The 18628-nt window shown below is 41.3% G+C and overlaps 1 protein-coding gene across 3 annotated transcripts; it reads right to left on the reverse strand.

Moving 5' to 3' along the window:
• Positions 1 to 2640: 2640 nt before the first annotated feature.
• On the reverse strand, positions 2641 to 16543 carry LOC102903408 (uncharacterized). Of its 3 annotated transcripts, none has more exons than XM_076559052.1 (5): positions 16408 to 16543; positions 11859 to 11919; positions 5768 to 5894; positions 5506 to 5566; positions 2641 to 4961 (listed from the first exon to the last, which is right to left on the reverse strand). In XM_076559052.1, the coding sequence occupies exons 2-5, from the start codon at positions 11871 to 11873 to the stop codon at positions 2933 to 2935; spliced, it is 2232 nt and encodes a 743-aa protein (XP_076415167.1). In that variant the 5' UTR covers positions 11874 to 11919; positions 16408 to 16543; the 3' UTR covers positions 2641 to 2932. The 3 variants fall into 3 exon arrangements, with proteins under 3 accessions (XP_076415167.1, XP_076415169.1, XP_076415168.1); XM_076559054.1 differs by lacking the exon at positions 11859 to 11919 and adding an exon at positions 14706 to 14788 and having other exon boundaries at positions 16408 to 16514; XM_076559053.1 differs by lacking the exon at positions 11859 to 11919 and having other exon boundaries at positions 16408 to 16541.
• Positions 16544 to 18628: the final 2085 nt, after the last annotated feature.

The raw sequence follows: 18628 nt of genomic DNA on the forward strand, positions 1-18628 counted from the left end.
AACAAGGTCTGGCATGGAACGACTTCAGTGCCAGTTTTTGTGCTTGCAACAAAAGCCTGGTAGATAACATTTAAAGACAAAACTGAGTTTCAATAATTGACTTTCTGCACGGATTTCTAACCTCATTTTTTACATTATAAAATTCAAGGTCTAGCTATATAGCAGCTAGATATAGCTACTTTTGTATAAAGTAGAAGAATATATCTTTAAGATTTGGAATGCTTTCTAGGTCACTGTCTCTTATCTTGTGCCTCTGTACCACCTTCAAAGACATACATCAGGGAATCTGGCTGACACCCAAGCATTGTCTTGGTTTTGGTCAGTGAAACTTTTTCACCTGAGAGAAAAACCTTGTGATTTCTTATGTGTTTATAGAAGGGCTCTGTCTATTGTTTACTTAAAGGATGTAGTATAACCTTCAATATGTAGCTCTTGTACTTATATTTCCTGTAGAGAAGAATTATTACAAGAGACAGTAATAAAGTTACATTCAGAACATGCGAGCCTGTTTTTTCCTAACGACTTTTTTACATATGTAAGAATTCTTTCCTGAGACCTGGCTACTCTAAGGTATTCTTTTGCTACCCTAGAGCAGACTGGGAGCCAGCCTCTCACTCTGTTACATTCTACTCTGTAAGTAGTCCTCTGACCTCCACACACGCATGAGCTCACCCCTCCATTAATAAATACATGCAATCTACAAAACATTATAAAGGTACACATGGGAAACTAGATTAAAACCCTGGCTTATGATTCATTTATTACCTTGTGACTTCGTGTGAGTTGCTTCACCTCCCTCTGTCAGTTATCCAGAGGGACAGAAGTGCACACTTGTTACCATGGTTACAATAACCAGTTGGAGCATCAATACTCAGAATTGCTCCTGCCAAGATTGTCTTTATTCTCTGTTCCTCAGTTTCCCATGTGAGAAGTGAAATCTTCCCATCTAAGAGATTCTTCAGTTTCGTGCAATCTCAGCTTAGTGTGCCCCGACAATGAGCAGGAGGGAAGCTTCCTTTTCATCATTCTCTTTGTACATGTCCAGGGACTCCTGGGCACAGCTCTGGCCCTGGCATGCTCACTTGCCCTCTATATGGGGCCACTAAAGCTGCAGCAGAGCTATAACCATGGCTTCCATAGTATTTATCTCTTTCTTCATAAGCAATGCCTCACACTGCATTTGTGGCCATAGCCCATGTAAGACTCTCAGGACATTTAGACCCCAAAGAGGATTAGATCCTGGGCCTCTTCCCATCCTTCCATGCTGAACTGGTGGCACTCCACCTCAAGAAAGGTTCTTGATTCCAACCTGACCCTAGGAACATTCTGATCTTGTCATGTACCTCAGGCTACTAGCTGTGTATCCCCAGACAGATAGTTACGTCTCTCTGTGCTCTGGCTTGTTCATTCAGTAGCCCAATCCTGTTCTCTAGGTACTTAGCCAAGGCCAAGGGTCAGGATTCAAGGGCTATAGTGTGAGTTCTAGGCAAGCCTAGGCAACTGAGACAGACTGTCCCAAAACACAAACACAATTTCTTTTAACAAATGTGTGTGTTTGCAGCTTTTGTTTAGTTTTGGGAGACAGTCTTAGTGTGGACCTGTGTATGAACAACTCAGCTACATCAATATTTTCATATCAGATGGCTGTCATTGGATAGAATGCTTGTTCAACATTCATAAGTCCTATGCATAAACAAGGCATGATGGTGAAACCTGCCACCCCAATAATTGGAATTGTGAGCAGAAAGGTCATGAGTTAAAGGTCAGCCTGAACTTCATGAGCCTATTTTTTAAAAAACCCCAAAACATGGGTTGGAGAGATGACTCAGAGGGTAAGAGCACTGGCTGCTCTTCCAGAGGTCCTGAGTTCAATTCCCAGCAACCACATGGTAGCTCACAACCATCTACAATTCAATCTGGTGCCCTCTTCTGGCATGTAGGCAGAATACTATATACATAATAAATAAATTTTTAAAAAAAGAAACCCAAAACAATGATTAACAAGAAAAAGGGGGGTTGGGGGTGGGGGGGCTCAGTAGATGTCCTGGCATGGCTTGGCAGGTAAAGGTGCTTGCAGTCAAGACTGATGGGCATGGTTTGGTCCTTAGTACCCAAATGGCAGAAAGGAAGGACTGAGTCCCACTGGCTACCATCTGATTTCAAACTACACTGTGTAAGTACACTTACAAAGATAAGAATAAATTAAATCTTAAAAGAAATAAAAAGAAATAAGAGATGGTTTAGCAGTTTAGTACCTGGAATGGACTGCACCATGACTATTGCTGCTTGACAAAGTTCCAGCATTTCAACATTGCAGATCGTAATTCTCCAGCATCTTTTTACTTTCATTTTAATAATTCTCACAAATATGTTATGAAGTTTCCTTATGCCTTTTCCTGTGGGAATTTTTTTGTGGGCTAAAACAGTGGAGAAGGGGAATGTATACAATGGCAGTCTCTTTAAGCAAAATTCATGGAAAAAAATCCCCACCACCATGAAATCATAGTGTGATAACTATGACTACTCCCATACAAGAATCCCCATAGTATCCCACTGATTACACCAAGATTACAGAACTTAACTGGATACACCTGGTCCCAAGAATGAACGCACACTATGAAAAGAAAAAATGGGCTCACATCCAGAAAGGAATTTAGATACTTGCTGAATTTATTGCTTTTTGCCCCAGGAAAAATGCTGGGATGAGGTTGATGGCTGCTTTCATGGAATCATTAAGTGTGCTTTAAATCTTGCTTGAGCTGAAACTAATAGAGTATAAAGGTGTAGTCCTTTTTTCAATAAAGCAGCAGTTATCCTGATTCACCCTCAAATCATAGCAGTCTCCTTCCCTTGCTGATGCCCAATATTGTCTTTGAAACATTAACACCTATGGAGCTGGACTCCAGCAAGTACCTCTTGTAGAAAACAAAGTTCAGCTTCCAGCACCCACATGGCAGCTTGCTTCTGAAATTACCACATTGATTAGATCCATATGATACTGTCCAGTATGAATTTTATCATGACTAAGAAGATTACTCTTTGTTGCAAAGGCTTTACCACACTGATTACATTCATAGGGTTTCTCTCCAGTATGAATTCTTTCATGACTAAGAAGATTACTCTTTGTTGCAAAGGCTTTACCACACTGATTACATTCATAGGGTTTCTCTCCAGTATGAAATCTTTCATGACTGAGAAGATACTTCTTCAGTGCAAAGGCTTTACCACATTGATTACATTCATAGGCTTTCTCTCCACTATGACTTCTTTCATGACTGTGAAGACTACACTTCTGGGTAAAGGCTTTACCACACTGATTACATTCATAGGGTTTTTCTCCAGTATGGATTCTTTCATGACTGCGAAGACTACTTTTCCCTGCAAAGGTTTTACCACATTGATTACATTCATAGGGTTTCTCTCCACTATGACTTCTTTCATGACTGTGAAGACTACTCTTCTGTGTAAAGGCTTTTCCACATTGCTTACATTCATAGGGTTTCTCTCCAGTATGAATTCGTTGATGACTGTGAAGACTACTCTTCTGTGTAAAGACTTTACCACATTGATTACATTCATAGGGTTTCTCTCCAGTATGACTTCTTTCATGGCTGAGAAGACTACTCTTCTGTGCAAAGGCTTTACCACATTGATTACATTCATAGGGCTTCTCTCCACTATGACTTCTTTCATGGCTGAGAAGATAACTCTTCTGTGCAAAGGCTTTACCACATTCACTACATTCATAGGGTTTCTCTCCATTGTGACTTCTTTCATGACAGAGAAGATGGCTCTTCCTTGCAAAGGCTTTACCACACTCATTACATTCATAGGGTTTCTCTCCGGTGTGAATTCTTTCATGACTGAGAAGATTACTCTTTCCTGCAAAGGCTTTACCACATTCATTACATTCATAGGGTTTTTCTCCAGTATGAATTCTTTCATGACTGAGTAGCTTATATTTCTCTGCAAAGGCTTTAGCACATTCATGACATTTATAGGGTTTGTCTCCAGTATGACTTCTCTGATGAGAGAGAAGATTCTTCCTCCGTGCAAAGGCTTTACCACATTGATTACATTCATAGGGTTTCTCTCCACTATGACTTCTTCCATGAATGTGAAGACTACTCTTCCGAGCAAAGGCTTTACCACATTGATTACATTCATAGGGTTTCTCTCCAGTGTGACATCTTAGATGTGTGAGAAGATGACTGTTACGTGTAAAGGCTTTGCCACATTGATTACATTCATAGGATTTCTCTTCAGTATAACTTCTATTATGTACTTGAAGATAAGTGGGACATGCAAAGGCTTTATCACATTGATGATATTTATACCCTTTCCGTCTAGTTTGTATTCTATGTACTTGATGAAGACTGTGACATTCAGAGGCTTTATAACTTTGATTAGATTCATAGGGTTTTCCTTCCAAATGAGTTCTTTGGTGTACTTTTAAATAGCAATCAGATATAAAGGCTTTATCACATTGCTTACATTCATAGAGAACCTCTTCATTATTGGTTGGTTGGTGTGTTTGAAGATGCCTGTAGTGGCTAAAGCCTTTAGTAGATGACTCACATTTATTATTTTCTCTTCCCACATGAGCTTTTTCACATCTTTGAAGAGAATTTGAAGAACTCAGAGTTTGATCACACTGATTGCATTCATAACATTTTCTTATACTGTGAGCCACACTATATGTGCACAGTGAACCAGTAGAGAGAGATGAATTTCCATATTCCTGGTACTCAAAGGGTTTTTCTCCAATGAGATTTTGTTGATGTATTCCCACTGAAGTTGGAAAACCAATTAATTGTAAACCTGTATCACAGTCATCATGTCTTCTCATAGTGGAAACTACTACATATCTTTTAATTTTTCTGACAAAGACAGAAGTACAATGCTTCTTTCCATATCCCTTATGGTCACATGCCTTGTATCCAGAGTGACAGATGACATCCCTGGTAAAGGGAGATAACAAAGGTTTTCACATTGCATTCACATAGTAACATTTTGTGTGTCATACAGATGTGGAATAGGGATTCATGTTTCTACACCAAGACAACCTCCTGTCTCTAATAAAGTGCTTCTCTTACTAAACTATGTTAAGTCACTCACTACAAGTATATGAGGAACACTAGCTTAGTATGGAAGCTTTGCTTATAAAAGGTCTTAAGACACACACTAATCCCCTCATCAATGTGTATACCTTATATAATAATTAGAAGGCATGACAGTAAGTGGATGGACAGTCCTACAACATGCCTCTCACATGGCTATGATTGAACCTGTGACATCTATTATGGCATTATTTCCTTGTCTTGTCCTTAATGGAATGCTTTGCAAACAATGATCAGCTACCTGACACTGGAGTACATGGTGTGGTGTTAATTTAATAATCATCACAAAGCTATGCTTATTTACATAGTGGCTTTTCATTGAAAGTTCACGGTACATTAACATTTCTTCAGACATATGTATATATCACTTTGCATTGAAAGTTACCTTTTATTTCTTCTAGAGCTCTGACAATGTTCTTCAATATTATGGTCTTCCCATTTGTATCCTAAAACATAGTACCAGAAAGTGTATGTGATACATTACTAAAAATTAAGCACATTTGAAATTACTATCATGAATCTTAGTATCATGCCTGATTTATTCACGACTGTTCCCCTTTCATATTCAAAAATCACAGAAGAGCATCAATATCCAAGAAAAGCTTGTCCCCTTAAGTTAAAAACTGACAGAAAGCTCACATTCTTACCTGTAGAAATGAGGTTCCAGTAGGTTTCCAGCATCACATCTTTGTAGAGACTCTTCTGGGAAGGATCCAGCAAAGCCCATTCTTCATGAGTGAAGTTCACATGCACATCCTCATAGGTCACCGCATCCTGAAATGTCCCATATATGTTTGTAATTGAAATGGTGAGACTGACTGATTGCAAATGTACACTTCATTGAGAATATATTTACACAATTTTGTGTATTCAAAACATTCTATGACATGGGTCAGTAAATATCAAATGCAGTCACCAACTCATTTTAAAGGGAAACATCAAAAGAGAATGACCCTTCCATTCTAGTGCCCACAGAGTAGAATACGGTACATCAGGAGAAATGCCTAGAAATATACACAGAGAGACAAGTAAATAGAGTAACACTGGCATATATCAGCAGAATTTTATCAAAATTATCAACTTCAAGAAAGGATAGACAATAAGGGTATAGTGGTGCACACCTCTAATCCCAAACCTTGGGAGGCAGAGACAGGTGAAACCTTGTGATTTTTCAAGCCTGCCTAGTCTAGGTAGAGATTTCCAGGACAGCCAAAGGTACATAGTGAGACCCTGTCTCAAACTAAAAAACAGAAAGCACTCAGGCCTCACTCAAAATTCCTCCTTAGAGTTAAACATTCACACCAGTTCTACACTTGTCTATCATAAACTGGAGTGACCCCTATTGAACTGTAAGGCTAATAATTCCCAGGAAGGAAAGCATTTTTAAGAAGTTATTGACTGACAGATCAATGAGTTCTCAAGAACATTAGTAAAGTAAATACTGATCCTAAAACAGTAAAACAAACAACAAAAGGGATGGAGTATAGACAGATGGGTCAACAGATAAGATCACCTGTTATACTGGGTGCTACTGGCACTCCTTTAATTCTAACACTTGGGAGGCAGAGGCAGGTGGATCTTTGTGAGTTCCAGGCCAGCCTGGTCTACAAAGCAAGTTCCTGAGCAGCTAGGATTGTTACACACAGAAACCTTGTCTCAGAAAAAAAAAATCAAATGTTGCTTTTGAAGAGGTCCTAGATCAGTTCCCAGCATTCACAGGTTTTTAGCAACTATTCTTAACTCCAGATCAAGAGAATCCAATGCTCTCCTCTGGCTTCATTAAATGCCAGGAAGACAAATGGTACACATCTACCTATCTATCTATCTCTATCTGTCTATCTGTCTGTCTATCTATCTATCTATCTATCTATCTATCTATCTATCTATCTATCTATCTATCTCTTCAAGAATTTCAGACATTTCAAAACAATATAAAAACATAGGGACAATGTTACACACCTGCAATTCAGTGACTCAAGAGATCACTATTAATTTCATGAATGCACACATTCTCCCTCTGCAAAATTACAAACACGCCAACATTCAAAAGTCATCAAGTGGGCAAAATTAAGCACAAGAGCAAATGCTTGATATGTACAAAAACCTGACTTGATCTACCAAAAATATAAACACAAAAATATCAGGAAAGAAACATGGATTAGGCAGGAAAAGCAATTGCTTCTACTTTCTCTTACATTAGTTAAGAATAGAGTCTCTATTGGTGGTGATGGCGTGCCTACATGAGAAGGAAGGGGGCTACTCACTTTCACCAAAACAAAGGAATGTGGTGAGACTATATTCCTCCGGAAAGGCTCCTCCTCATAAGGGTTTTGTAAGTCACCAATGAAGGCCCACACCAAAGACAAATGCTCAAACTCAGCACAATACCTGAAAGGCTTTGCATTCAACCCTCAACATTTTGACACAGGTCATGACAGGCTCACAGTCAAGCAATGATGCAAAATGCATTTAGTCTGATTTCAAAGATTCCCATACTATGTAATGGTCCCAATACCATTTGAATGTCCAGTTTCTTCTGACACACAAGGCAATCTTTGACTATGACCTCATGTAATATCAAAACAAGAATCCTATCAACCCAACACACAGTGGCATAGAATATACATTTCCCTTTCATGGAATTAAGGAAAGACTGGACCAGGCCAAGTCTGAAGCCATGCAGGGCAAACACCAAATCCTGCAGCTCTGGGTCAGGCACCTGGGGCTTCAGTTTCAAAGGGTTTACTCAACTCTTTCTTTCTGCAACTTCTCATATATCTCTCTCTTTCACTATTTCCACTTCCTACATACAGCTATTCATGGCATGTGTCTAAAAGCTTGGGTATCTCAACATATTGTTATCCCAAAGTGAAACTGAGGCTTCATCTCATGGCTTCATGCAATAAAGTCTTACAGTCTCTTCATTGGGCCCCATGAGCTCTAGACCCAACACTAAGGCTGCAGGTTATTATTATATTTAACACATGGTGTACTTGTAGCCCCAAGTGACCTTAACTGACATTTGTAATCTTGATAGCCCTTCACTTGATACTCCTGCCTTAATTTCTAAGTGCTAGTGTTGCTGGAGAGCTTCTCTCCAGGTTCCACCAAGCCCCGCAGTCCCACAATCCACGTATAAAATAATCACTCAGACGCTTATATTACGTATAAACTGTATGGCCATGGCAGGCTTCTTGCTAACTGTTCTTTTATCTTAAATTAACCCATTTCTATAAATCTATACCTTGCCACGTGGCTGGTGGCTTACTGGCATCTTTACATGTCACTTGTCCTGGCGGTGGCTGCAGTGTCTCTCCCTCCTTCCTTTCTCCCCAATTCTCCTCTCTCCTTGTCCCGCCTATACTTCCTGTCTGGTCATTGGCCATCAGTGTTTTATTTATATAGAGTGATATCCACAGCATACTAGGATTATAGACACAATCTACCACTCTGGGTTTTATGGCTGCAGATTTTAGAGTGGTAAGAAGAGCTGGGCTTCCTCATTCAGTGACACAAAGGAAATAAGGGACACATGGGAGGTGACCATTAATGGCAAAGGGAAAATGAGGTGCAATGTCCTGAGGTGATAATGTACTTGACAACCCACAGCACCTAAACATGGTTATAGCAATATCAATAGAGAAAGGAAAAACAGTGGACTTGGGAGCAGTTGATTTTACAAGGAACTTTACTGTCAGGTTTTAGGTTTTGAGAATATAAATAATGTGTATAGCAACATGACCTACTTTGTTGTTTAGATCTCTGGCAGTTTACAGATGGCTCAGTGATTAAAGAGTACTGCCAGCTTTTCAAGAAGAGCCAGGTTTGATTCCTTGCAACCCCATGGAGACTCAACAATCAGTAACTCCAGTTCCAGATAATTTAATATCCTCTTCTGGCATTCTGAGACTGCAGACATGCACATGGTACATGGAAATACATTCAAGAAAAACACGATACCCATACCATCAAACAATAATTTGAAGAAAAATGAAATAAAAGATCTAACTGCTGACCTAAAGCATAAATGTTTTGGAAAACTAGAGATTTGAGGGATGAGTAGAATCAGATCACTTAGGGTCACTGCAGGGCTCAGTGGTTACCAGCACTTGATGCTCCTCCAAAGGACCTGGGTTTGTTTCCCAGCATGCAAATGGTAGCTCAGGACCACCTATAATTCCAGTTCAAGGTGATCAAAATATTTCCTGGTCTACATGGCACCAGGAATACACTCTGTACACAGGCATATAAGGAGGAAAAACATCCATAGATAACAAAATTAAAATTAAAACCCTATTAAATAGAAAAGGATTATAGGATCTGAGATGTAGCTCAGTTGGAAGCATATTTGCCTAGCATGCATGAATCTCTCGGTTCAATCCTGTTCTATAAAGGGGACAAGGACAATGTGGTGGTTAGAAAGAAAATGTCCCCCAAAGGGAGTGGTACTATTAGGAGGTATGGTGTTGTTGCAGTAGGTGTGACATTGTTGAAAGATGTGTGTCACTGTGGAGGTGAGCTTTGGTATGTCATATATGCTCAAATTACCACTAAGTATCTCAGACCACATTCTGTTCCCTGCAAGATGTAGGACTCAGCTACTTCTCCAGCACCATGTCAGCCTGCATGATGCCATGTCCCACCATGATGATAATGGAATAAACCTCTGTCTTATAAATGAGCCACTCCAATTAGATGATTTCCTTTATAAGGATTACCATGTTCGTGGTGTCTCTTCACAGCACTAGAAACCCTAACTAAGACAGACTGGAATGCCTGTCATCCCAGCACTTGAGAGGTGAAGGTAGAAGGATCAGAAGCTCAAGGTCATTCATGGGTAAACAGGGAGTTTTTGGATAACCTGTGCAATGAGACCTTGCCTCAAGAAACAAGAACACAAAAAGATTCACACAAGAATATCCCAGGAGAAAGAAGAACAAAGCACTTGGGATCCCTGTCACAAAAGAGTTATGAAAGGCCACAAGTCTGAAACAGGTATAGATTCTTTCATAGTCAAATTGTCATCCTGGACTTGGGAACTGATCTCTGTCTTCAGGAAACTCCATATGCACACTCAGAGCTTGGCCATCTTTCCAGCCTCTGTAAACTGCTTAAGTACAACTACAATGTAGCTTCAGTTTCTGAGTGTTATTATCAGTAGAAGACATGCACGTGTTTACCTTAGTGTAAGAATACTTACAGAAAGCCCCAGCAATGGCTATACCTAAAGGAATCAGGAATTTCCTTCTACAAGCAAGAGTCCATAGGATCAAATGAACAGTCCTTCCTTGTCATGTTACAGCCATCACATCCCTATATAATTATATATGGCTCTGAAAATAAAACATTGAGTATGAAGCTAAAGACTGCAGCCTGTAGAACAGCTCTCACTAAATTAAGCCTTTAGTGAAAGGTCTTTGTCAGATAGGCATGGAGACTTGACACCTGTGATCTTACCTGCTGAGAGGAGGAAACAAGAGAATCAGAAGTTCAAAGTCAGTCTTAGCACAGTGAGATCCTATCTCAAAAAGTGTCTCTAAGTAACACATAAAGATCCCAAATGATTAAAATGAGCTCTTGGAGAAATAGTTTCAAGTAAAAGCACTTCATTTTAATTTACAAATTATCTATTTAATAATATCCACTCATACATTGAGTTATGTATTACTATTTGGACCAGGTTAGTCTTGAACTTTCTGCATCTCCCTCCAAAATATTAGGATAACAGGTGTGAGACTTCATACTCAGTTAAATGAATGTACTGATTAAATCAAAGTATAATACAGAGATATAGGGAAACTTCTTGAAAGAGATCCAAAAGAAAGTAAAAGTGACAAATTAGTTTTAAAATCTGTTAACTCTTGCCAGTGGAAAAGCTAACCATGTAACAGGCATCACCACTTGGTCTCCTATTGGCCCAGGACAAATTCGTATTTCATTTCTAAATCACACACTGTAGAAATTGCACATAACTGTCACCTATACTCAGAGGTCCTAGTTTTGTTCCATGCAGGTTCCCCAGCTGTTATTCCAGAGTTCATGAGCTCCCACCAGCTCAAGTCAGCTGTCTCTGTGTTTCCCCCATCATGATCTTGATGCCCACTTTCTCCTATAATCCCTCCTCCCTCTCTTCAACTGAACTCCAGGAACTCGGGCTAGTGCTTGGCTATGGGTCTTAGCATCATTAGGGTAATGACAAATCTGATTACAGGAATGGGTATTTCAGACACCCTCTCCAGTATTGCTAGAAGACTATCTTAACTACCAGCTGCCGGGAGGCAAAAGAAGCCTGTCTCAGAGTAGTAATGCTGCCATCCTTCAGATCCCAACACAAAAGACTAAGAGGCAGGTTCAAGAGTTCCTAGGTATAACTGGATACCAGTGTTTCTGGAAATGGCAAGGCCTCTATACACCAACACAAAGGGGGGCCTGAGGCCCTAATGTGGACTGAGACCAAACAAAAGCCGTTGAAGGCTTTAAAAACAGCTGTGATTTCTGCTCCAGCCATAGATTTTCCAGATGTCTCAAAACCTTTTCATCTGTTTGTCTACAAAGCACAAAACAAAGGGTGTTTTAACCCAAACTTTGATGGTATGGAAATGTTCCGTGATGTACCTGTTCAAATGACTGGAGCCTGTAGCTACAGGTTGGCCCATCTGTCTAACAGGAATCAAGGCTAATGCTAGTTTAATGAAACAAAACAAACAAGTAAACTTTGTGTGAAGATCTTACACTCACAGCACACCAAGACATGTGTGAGGCAACCCTCTTCTGTGTTGACAAAGGTGCTCATCCATGACTGTCAAGAGATGGAAGATGAAACCAGGTACATGGGAGCTGTAGCAGTTCCATTAACTGAAAAAATTAGCAACCACACCAGGTACCTCAGCCCAGAGTGCAGAACTGATAGATCTGACCTAGGGTCTCAGGTGGGGAAAAGGAAAGTCCTCCACCATACACATGGACAATCACTATGTTTATACTGTCAAGCATGTCCACAGTATGATCTATAAAGAGGGCTTTTCATGATGTAGAAAAAGGTCTTTAAAAAAAAAAAAATCCTGCCCAACCTAGAAGCTATTTGACTTCCCCTATAAATTGTCTTCTACTGCTGGGCTTCTGGCTACACACCAGACCAGTGGAGTCTCTTGATAGTTTGGAACCTGGGAAGTCAAATGATATTCTGATGACGTACCATGACTTCTTACTGTCTGAGACTCCATGGTAAGATAAAACTGACAGTTCAAACTACAGAATTATGGAGGACACCAGAGGGAAGATTCTTTCTCCCAAAAACAACTGACAAGACTGTTGGTAACTAACCTTCACCAAACTACTCATGTGGCATTCACAAAACTTTCAGAGTTGAATCAGACCAAGGTCCAGTATACCTAGACTAGTGTACCCTAGCAAGGGATGTCTCAGCCAGATGCCAGTTCTGTACTCAAGTCAATTCAAAACAGAGAGCCCTTACCCAGAAAAGCATTCAAATGATAGAGCAAGACACCGAAGAACTCTGGGAAAATGACTTAATCAAGATCTGTCCTGCCCGGGGAGGATAATGGTACTTACTAGTTTTTATAGATACCCCTTCCTGATCGGTAAAAGTGTTCCCCAACCAGACTAAAACAACTCAAATAGTAGCTTAAAAATCTCCTCCAGGAACTGGTCCCAAGATTTGGGATCCCCCTAGCAATAGGGTCCAACAATGGCCAGTCTTTCACAGCCAAAGCTCTAGCTATTAACAGCCAAAGGTTTACACGTAGATTGAAAATATCATTGTGCATACAGACTTCAGAGTTCTGGCCAGGTAAAAAGAATAAACAGGACATAAATTGAAAAAAAAATTAACAAAATTCTCATTAGAGTCTACCAAGGAATGGATAGGCCTCCTTACCTTTCTTTGCTTTGGCAAACTGCACACAACATAAGGAGGGATTTGCTCCCCTATTGAGATTATGCTTGAAAAACCTTCTCCAATGCTTCCCAGGCTCAGAAACCAATAGTTCACAGAACAATCTAATCATTAATTTCTTGTCACTACAGGCACTCCAGTCCTAGAGATGTAACTGACCATGAAGTCCATCACCAGTTTACCCTTTTTCCATTTCAATGATACTGTCTGGGTCAAGCAAGTAGACAAAGCCACATTGGAACTAACCTGGAAAGGACCTAAAAAAGTGATTCTCTCCACTAATATGGCAGTGAAGATAGCTAGCATTACACCATGGATCCACTACACCCAGGTCAAGAAAGCCGAGGCCACAGATACTGACACATAGACTGTCTCTGGACTATGGACCCATTAAAATTAGGTTTCATTGATCCCAAAGCCGTTCTACTCCTCATCCCTCTACCTTCTCTGGAGTCTTTTGTATGAATACAGGGTCATGCTGCAACCCCCACTACCCTTAGGCCTGGACCTGGGAACTAAGAAGGACAGATACACGGAAGGTATTACCTAATGTAAGTACAGAGCACCAACCCATATTCATTTGACCTCTGCTCACTGATGCTATCTTTGAATGTCCAGAGAAAGGAAAGATGTTGGAGTTTATCTATTGAGAAAGAAATACAGTTTACAATGCTATGCATACTTTTGTGTTAAGCCCCATGGTTGCCAGGGAAAAAAAAGGTAGGGGGGAGTTTCCATTACAAAAACTGGGTTTGTGAAACTAATGCTTCCTGGAAATTTTCATCAAAAAGAGTCTGGCCTTTGGGAAATAGGAAATATTTACAGAATTAGACTCTAGCGACAGGAAGGGACCCTGAGGATGAACTAAATCATTCCTAGCCAGAAATAGACCAGGATTGCTGGTTATGTTTAGATACCTTGCCCCTGTCATACTACTTGGAATAAGAATTAACCAGACTGTCAGCCCATTGACTGACAGACTTGCTATGACTAGGGGTCAGCCCAAATGAATTTTTTACTTTATGGATTAATTCATCTGGATAACAACAATATTTCCAAAGCCCTGAGACTACTTGGTAGGCATGTACCAATGGTTTGACTAAATTTGCCTCTTCTGATGCTTTCCAAACTAAGCAGACAAGTTGATCAGGACCTGATGGTATTAAAAGGTTCCATTTCTGAATGGGTCTGAGTGTTAGTTACTTCTTGATACACAGGCCAGCAGGACAAAAGAAACACTTGCTTTGCACCAGCCTACTGAAACCTCAAAGCCCGCCTATAGTGACACACCTATACAAACAAGACACACCTACTCCCACAAGGGCGTATCTCCTTATTTATACATTTACTTCCACTAATTGGGGCCAACCATTCAAAGACAGGAGCCTGAAGCTGTAAAAAAATATAAAAGATGACAGGAATACAACCTAAGAAGAAAGAGTTCTAAAGCAAAAGAGTGAAAGATAATAAGGAAAACAGAGAGATGGGAACAGGGGAAGACAGAGAAAAGGAGAGACAGAGAGAGAAACAAAAGGGAAAAATATTTCCTCCAAATAGAGGGAGCCAACTCCTCTGGCTAGATTATAGGCTTCCTTAATATAACCTTCCCTACCCCATCTAAGAAGAGATTAAACAATTCAAGGTCTCCAAACTTAGGTTTAAGTCCCTACCTTTTCTCTGAATGCATGCCATTATCCCTTGTTTCGTTCTCTACCAAGTTTCCTTGCAGAATCTGGGAAACCTTGGATCAGGTCTGGTGGAAGCAATAAAGGAAGTCTCTTGGTGGACTGTAGTGTGACTGTTGTAGATGATCTCATCTGGAATATGCATTCCAACTAGGTAGATGTGCCACACAAGGCTACAAAAGTTTTAAATTTTATTTAACTTATTTTTTCCAGACAGAATTTCTCTCTGTAGCCCTGGCTGCTCTGTAACTCGCTCTACATACCAGGCTGACATCTGTCTCCCAAGTCCCTGGTTTAAAAGCATGTACCACCCACCACCATTTTAATAAATTAAACCCAAAAGTCTTCAGTCCAGCAAATATGGAGAGTCACAAATCTGTCTGATCACAGCCCAGCCCAGACTCAAACTGAGATAAAATGGGGCCAAGCAACATCTTGTGTTTGGAGACTGAGGAGAGAGTGAAAGACCTGGATGACAATTGGCTTCAATAGTTACAGTCAGTTGGTGAAACATGTCAATGGACTCAACTGTCTCTGGTTGGGATCATGGAATTCTCTGTTCCCTAGCTGCATGGGGCCTACCTGCCTAGGCCAGAGGGACCATCTCCTCCTATATTCATGCAAACCTAAAGAGTCTTTTTAAGAAAGGGTGTAACAGTGCACATTTAACTTTGGAGAGGTATGGCTCCTACTGGGAACTGTGCCTAATGGAGGATGGGCTTCCGTAGCAGGGAGCTGGACTAACCTTGAGTAGAAAGCAACCATGTGTCTATTATGTCAATATTATATTTCAACAATACAGAACTTGAGCCATATATACAATAAAAGTCTAATAAAGTCTAACAATTTATGCTACACACAGAAATCACATGACAAAAGGTAATCGTGAATGAAAAATGTATCAATACATGTGGAATAAACAGTACACACTGTGACACCATCTGACTTCTAACTTTGAATAAAACTGCAATAAAGACTGTACTGAACTGGGCGGTAGTGGTGGTGACACACACCTTTAAACCCAGCACTTGGGATTTTGAGGAAGCCTGGTCTACAGAGTGAGTTCCAGCACAGGGCTACACAGAGAAAACCTGGGGGCGGGGGAAGAGAAAGACTGTACTGTCTGGAAAAGAATAAAGAGATCAACAGACCATGAGAGCCAACTTAGAAATAAAAACACAATAGAGTCAAATGTGACACGAGGCCAGAAAACCCAGGAAGGGTGGCCTTACCGACTTATGTGACTGCATCACCCTGGCATCTACAAGCAAATATGTTAATGACACAGACTTGACGCCCTGCACAGAATTAAATGCAGACGGATTCCACACCTGAATGTTCGGTGCCAAGTGCAGAACTTCTGGAAGGCATGAGAGTTACCAGGGCTCTGGGAGTTAACAAATCTGCCATCCCTGGCGACAGTAAAAACAGCGCATACCCTAGCCCTGAACAGTGACAAGCATGTTTCCACACAAAGGCTCACACTCCCCCAAGCTCTGTGAAGGCGCAAACCCCAGCGATAACTCGCTCACAGGTCCCGCTTCTGCCTGGAAGTTGCAGGGACCTCAGGGGACTAAAGGGAATCACTCCAGACACCGCGACCGGACGCCATGTCCACAGCTCCGGAGGGACCCCACACTGGCTCCCGCGGCTCCTCTCCCTGTGTGGACAGCGGCCCCTCACTCACCATGGCGAATAAGGAGCTCGCCTGCTCTCCTCAGGGCTGCCAGCAACGGTGTCACAGCCTAGCACACAGAATAGGAGACCCGCCCTCAAGCGTGGAAGCTCAGAGCCTGTAGCATAATGGACCGGAAGTGCCCTCCCCATTCTGACTGGCAGTCCATCTCGAGGTCCTAATTGGCTACTGAGGCCTGAGTGATCTGAACAACTCCCTTAGAGAAAGAGTGCTGTGAAGTCAGGGAGAACAATGATTGGCAGCCCTGGCTTTCACCCCGGGCACAGAACTGCCCCAGACTTGCAAAGATTGACATTGCTGCAGAACTTGGGGCTGGACTGCAAAGTCTTCCCTGAACTATTCCTGCACTCAGTAGGACTCTTTTCTGGGGAATTAGTCAGGTTTTGCTATGAAACTGAGAAAGGACAAAGGAAACCTAACAGGTCTGGGCTAGCAATACCTTAGGTGAGTTATGGAAAAAGAAAGTTTCATTTAAAAAACTATTCACTAATATGCACTCTCTTAAACTGTTATTCTGTAGAAAAAGGCCCATCAATGTAAATACTGGATTTAGAGAAGTAAACCCTATGGGATCAGAGTGAGCTTTTTACTTATATCTATATTTCCTAGAGAGCCTCAATACTCTGATGACTAAATTGTACATATTTTACTGTCCACTTGACATAGGAGTCTACAGATTGGTTTTTCTGCCAATTCTGCATCATTATTGAAAATAAGTAAAACAAATTAAGAATACTTATTTTTACATCATGCTCCTGTTGTTTCATTTTCTTTGTCAGGGTCTTACTCTGCAGCCCTGGCTGGACAGAAGGTCACTATGCACAACAGACTAGCCTCATATCATAAAGGTCAGTTTGCCTCTGCTGCAGAGTGCTAAGATTAAAGGCCTGCACAACCTTGCCTGACTTCTACGAATTCTTCACATTTACTAATGAAATAACCAGAAGCTAAGTGTGGCACGCAATTATACTATGCACTGAGGACACTGTTACAGGGAGACCACTAAGAGAATGCGGCAAGTATGGGTTGTAAGGGAGACCCTATCTCAAAAGAGCAAAAGGCAAACTTGTGCAGCCTCTGACACCCAAACAATTTGGACCATTAGTGTCAGTCTTTGTCCTGGAGTCCATGTGGTTCTATGGCACCCTGGACTTTGCCCCCAAGTCCACTGTCCACTTTTTGACACCCTGTCTGGCATCTGTGACGGTGCTGAAGCAGCAGCCAGCAGCAGTGGCAATGGCATGAAGAATCCCTGTCCAGCTGCTTTACTGCTGTGCTCCACTGCTCTGTGGAGGAATTTTATCCTGTGTCCTGCCTGCAGGCCTTCCGCTGAGGGTTCTTTAAAGCCACAAGAACACTTGACTGGCATGTTCAGTCTGGCTCACCATATGATTTCTGGCTCAATAATCTACTTTCCCAGGGCTACTCATTTCTACCTGAACTTGGAAAACAGCATGTGGAGTCATATACTAATGCTTATTAGGGAATGGCTGGGTAGTTGGGATCACAGAGGTCTCTGTACTCACAAAGAATCAGTAACAGAAAAAGGAAGTTAATCACCCAGCGGGGTCTGCACAATGGAGAAGATACAAATAAAATAACTTCATTCCATCCAGAAAGCTAAGACTGGATTTTGTTAATGACCTGGTGAACTTTTTGCTGTCTATGCAATAGACTTCATGCACCTTTTGCTACAGAGGCAGACCTCACCAATATTCCCCCAAATAATTATTCCAGAGTCTTCCCTTTCTAGTCCATGTGGAAGGGCCCCCCCAAAACAGCTTGACCACACAGCTGCCATGACAAGCTCAGGGGCCAAGACACAGCTTCTGTGACAGGCTTACTGGCAGGCAACACCCAGATCCAGGAAAAGCCCTAACCTGACACCATCCACAGATCTTACCCAGGGATGGGGAAGTACCTAACATCCCAAATATCCTAACCATTACATAAGGTGGCCAGATGTCCCTGAGTCTAGCACACACCTATTTTTGTTTCATAGATACCCCTAGACAAATGTTAGCCAAGCAGGGTTCTGAACCCTGGAAATGCTCTCACCCCAACCTCTGCTATAATAAAACTTCTATCCTGCCTGGGCTCTCACCTCTGCATGGGACAGACAGACCAAGCCCCGGAGCTTGAAAATAAAGGCTCTTTGCTTTTACATATGGAATTCGATCTCAGTGGTGGTCTTTTGGGGGTTCCCGTGATC

The sequence above is a fragment of the Peromyscus maniculatus genome, chromosome 22 (genome assembly GCF_049852395.1).
Source record: "Peromyscus maniculatus bairdii isolate BWxNUB_F1_BW_parent chromosome 22, HU_Pman_BW_mat_3.1, whole genome shotgun sequence".
Lineage (NCBI taxonomy): Eukaryota > Metazoa > Chordata > Mammalia > Rodentia > Cricetidae > Peromyscus > Peromyscus maniculatus.

What these genes read in the sequence shown, in the direction of transcription:
- LOC102903408 (XM_076559052.1), bottom strand. An exon ending in CTGGAACCTCATTTCTACAG is followed by an intron (nt 5,567 to 5,767) that starts GTAAGAATGTGA and finishes ACTATGTTTTAG; the next exon opens with GATACAAATGGGAAGACCAT. An exon ending in AGCTCTAGAAGAAATAAAAG is followed by an intron (nt 4,962 to 5,505) that starts GTAACTTTCAAT and finishes TCCCTTTACCAG; the next exon opens with GGATGTCATCTGTCACTCTG.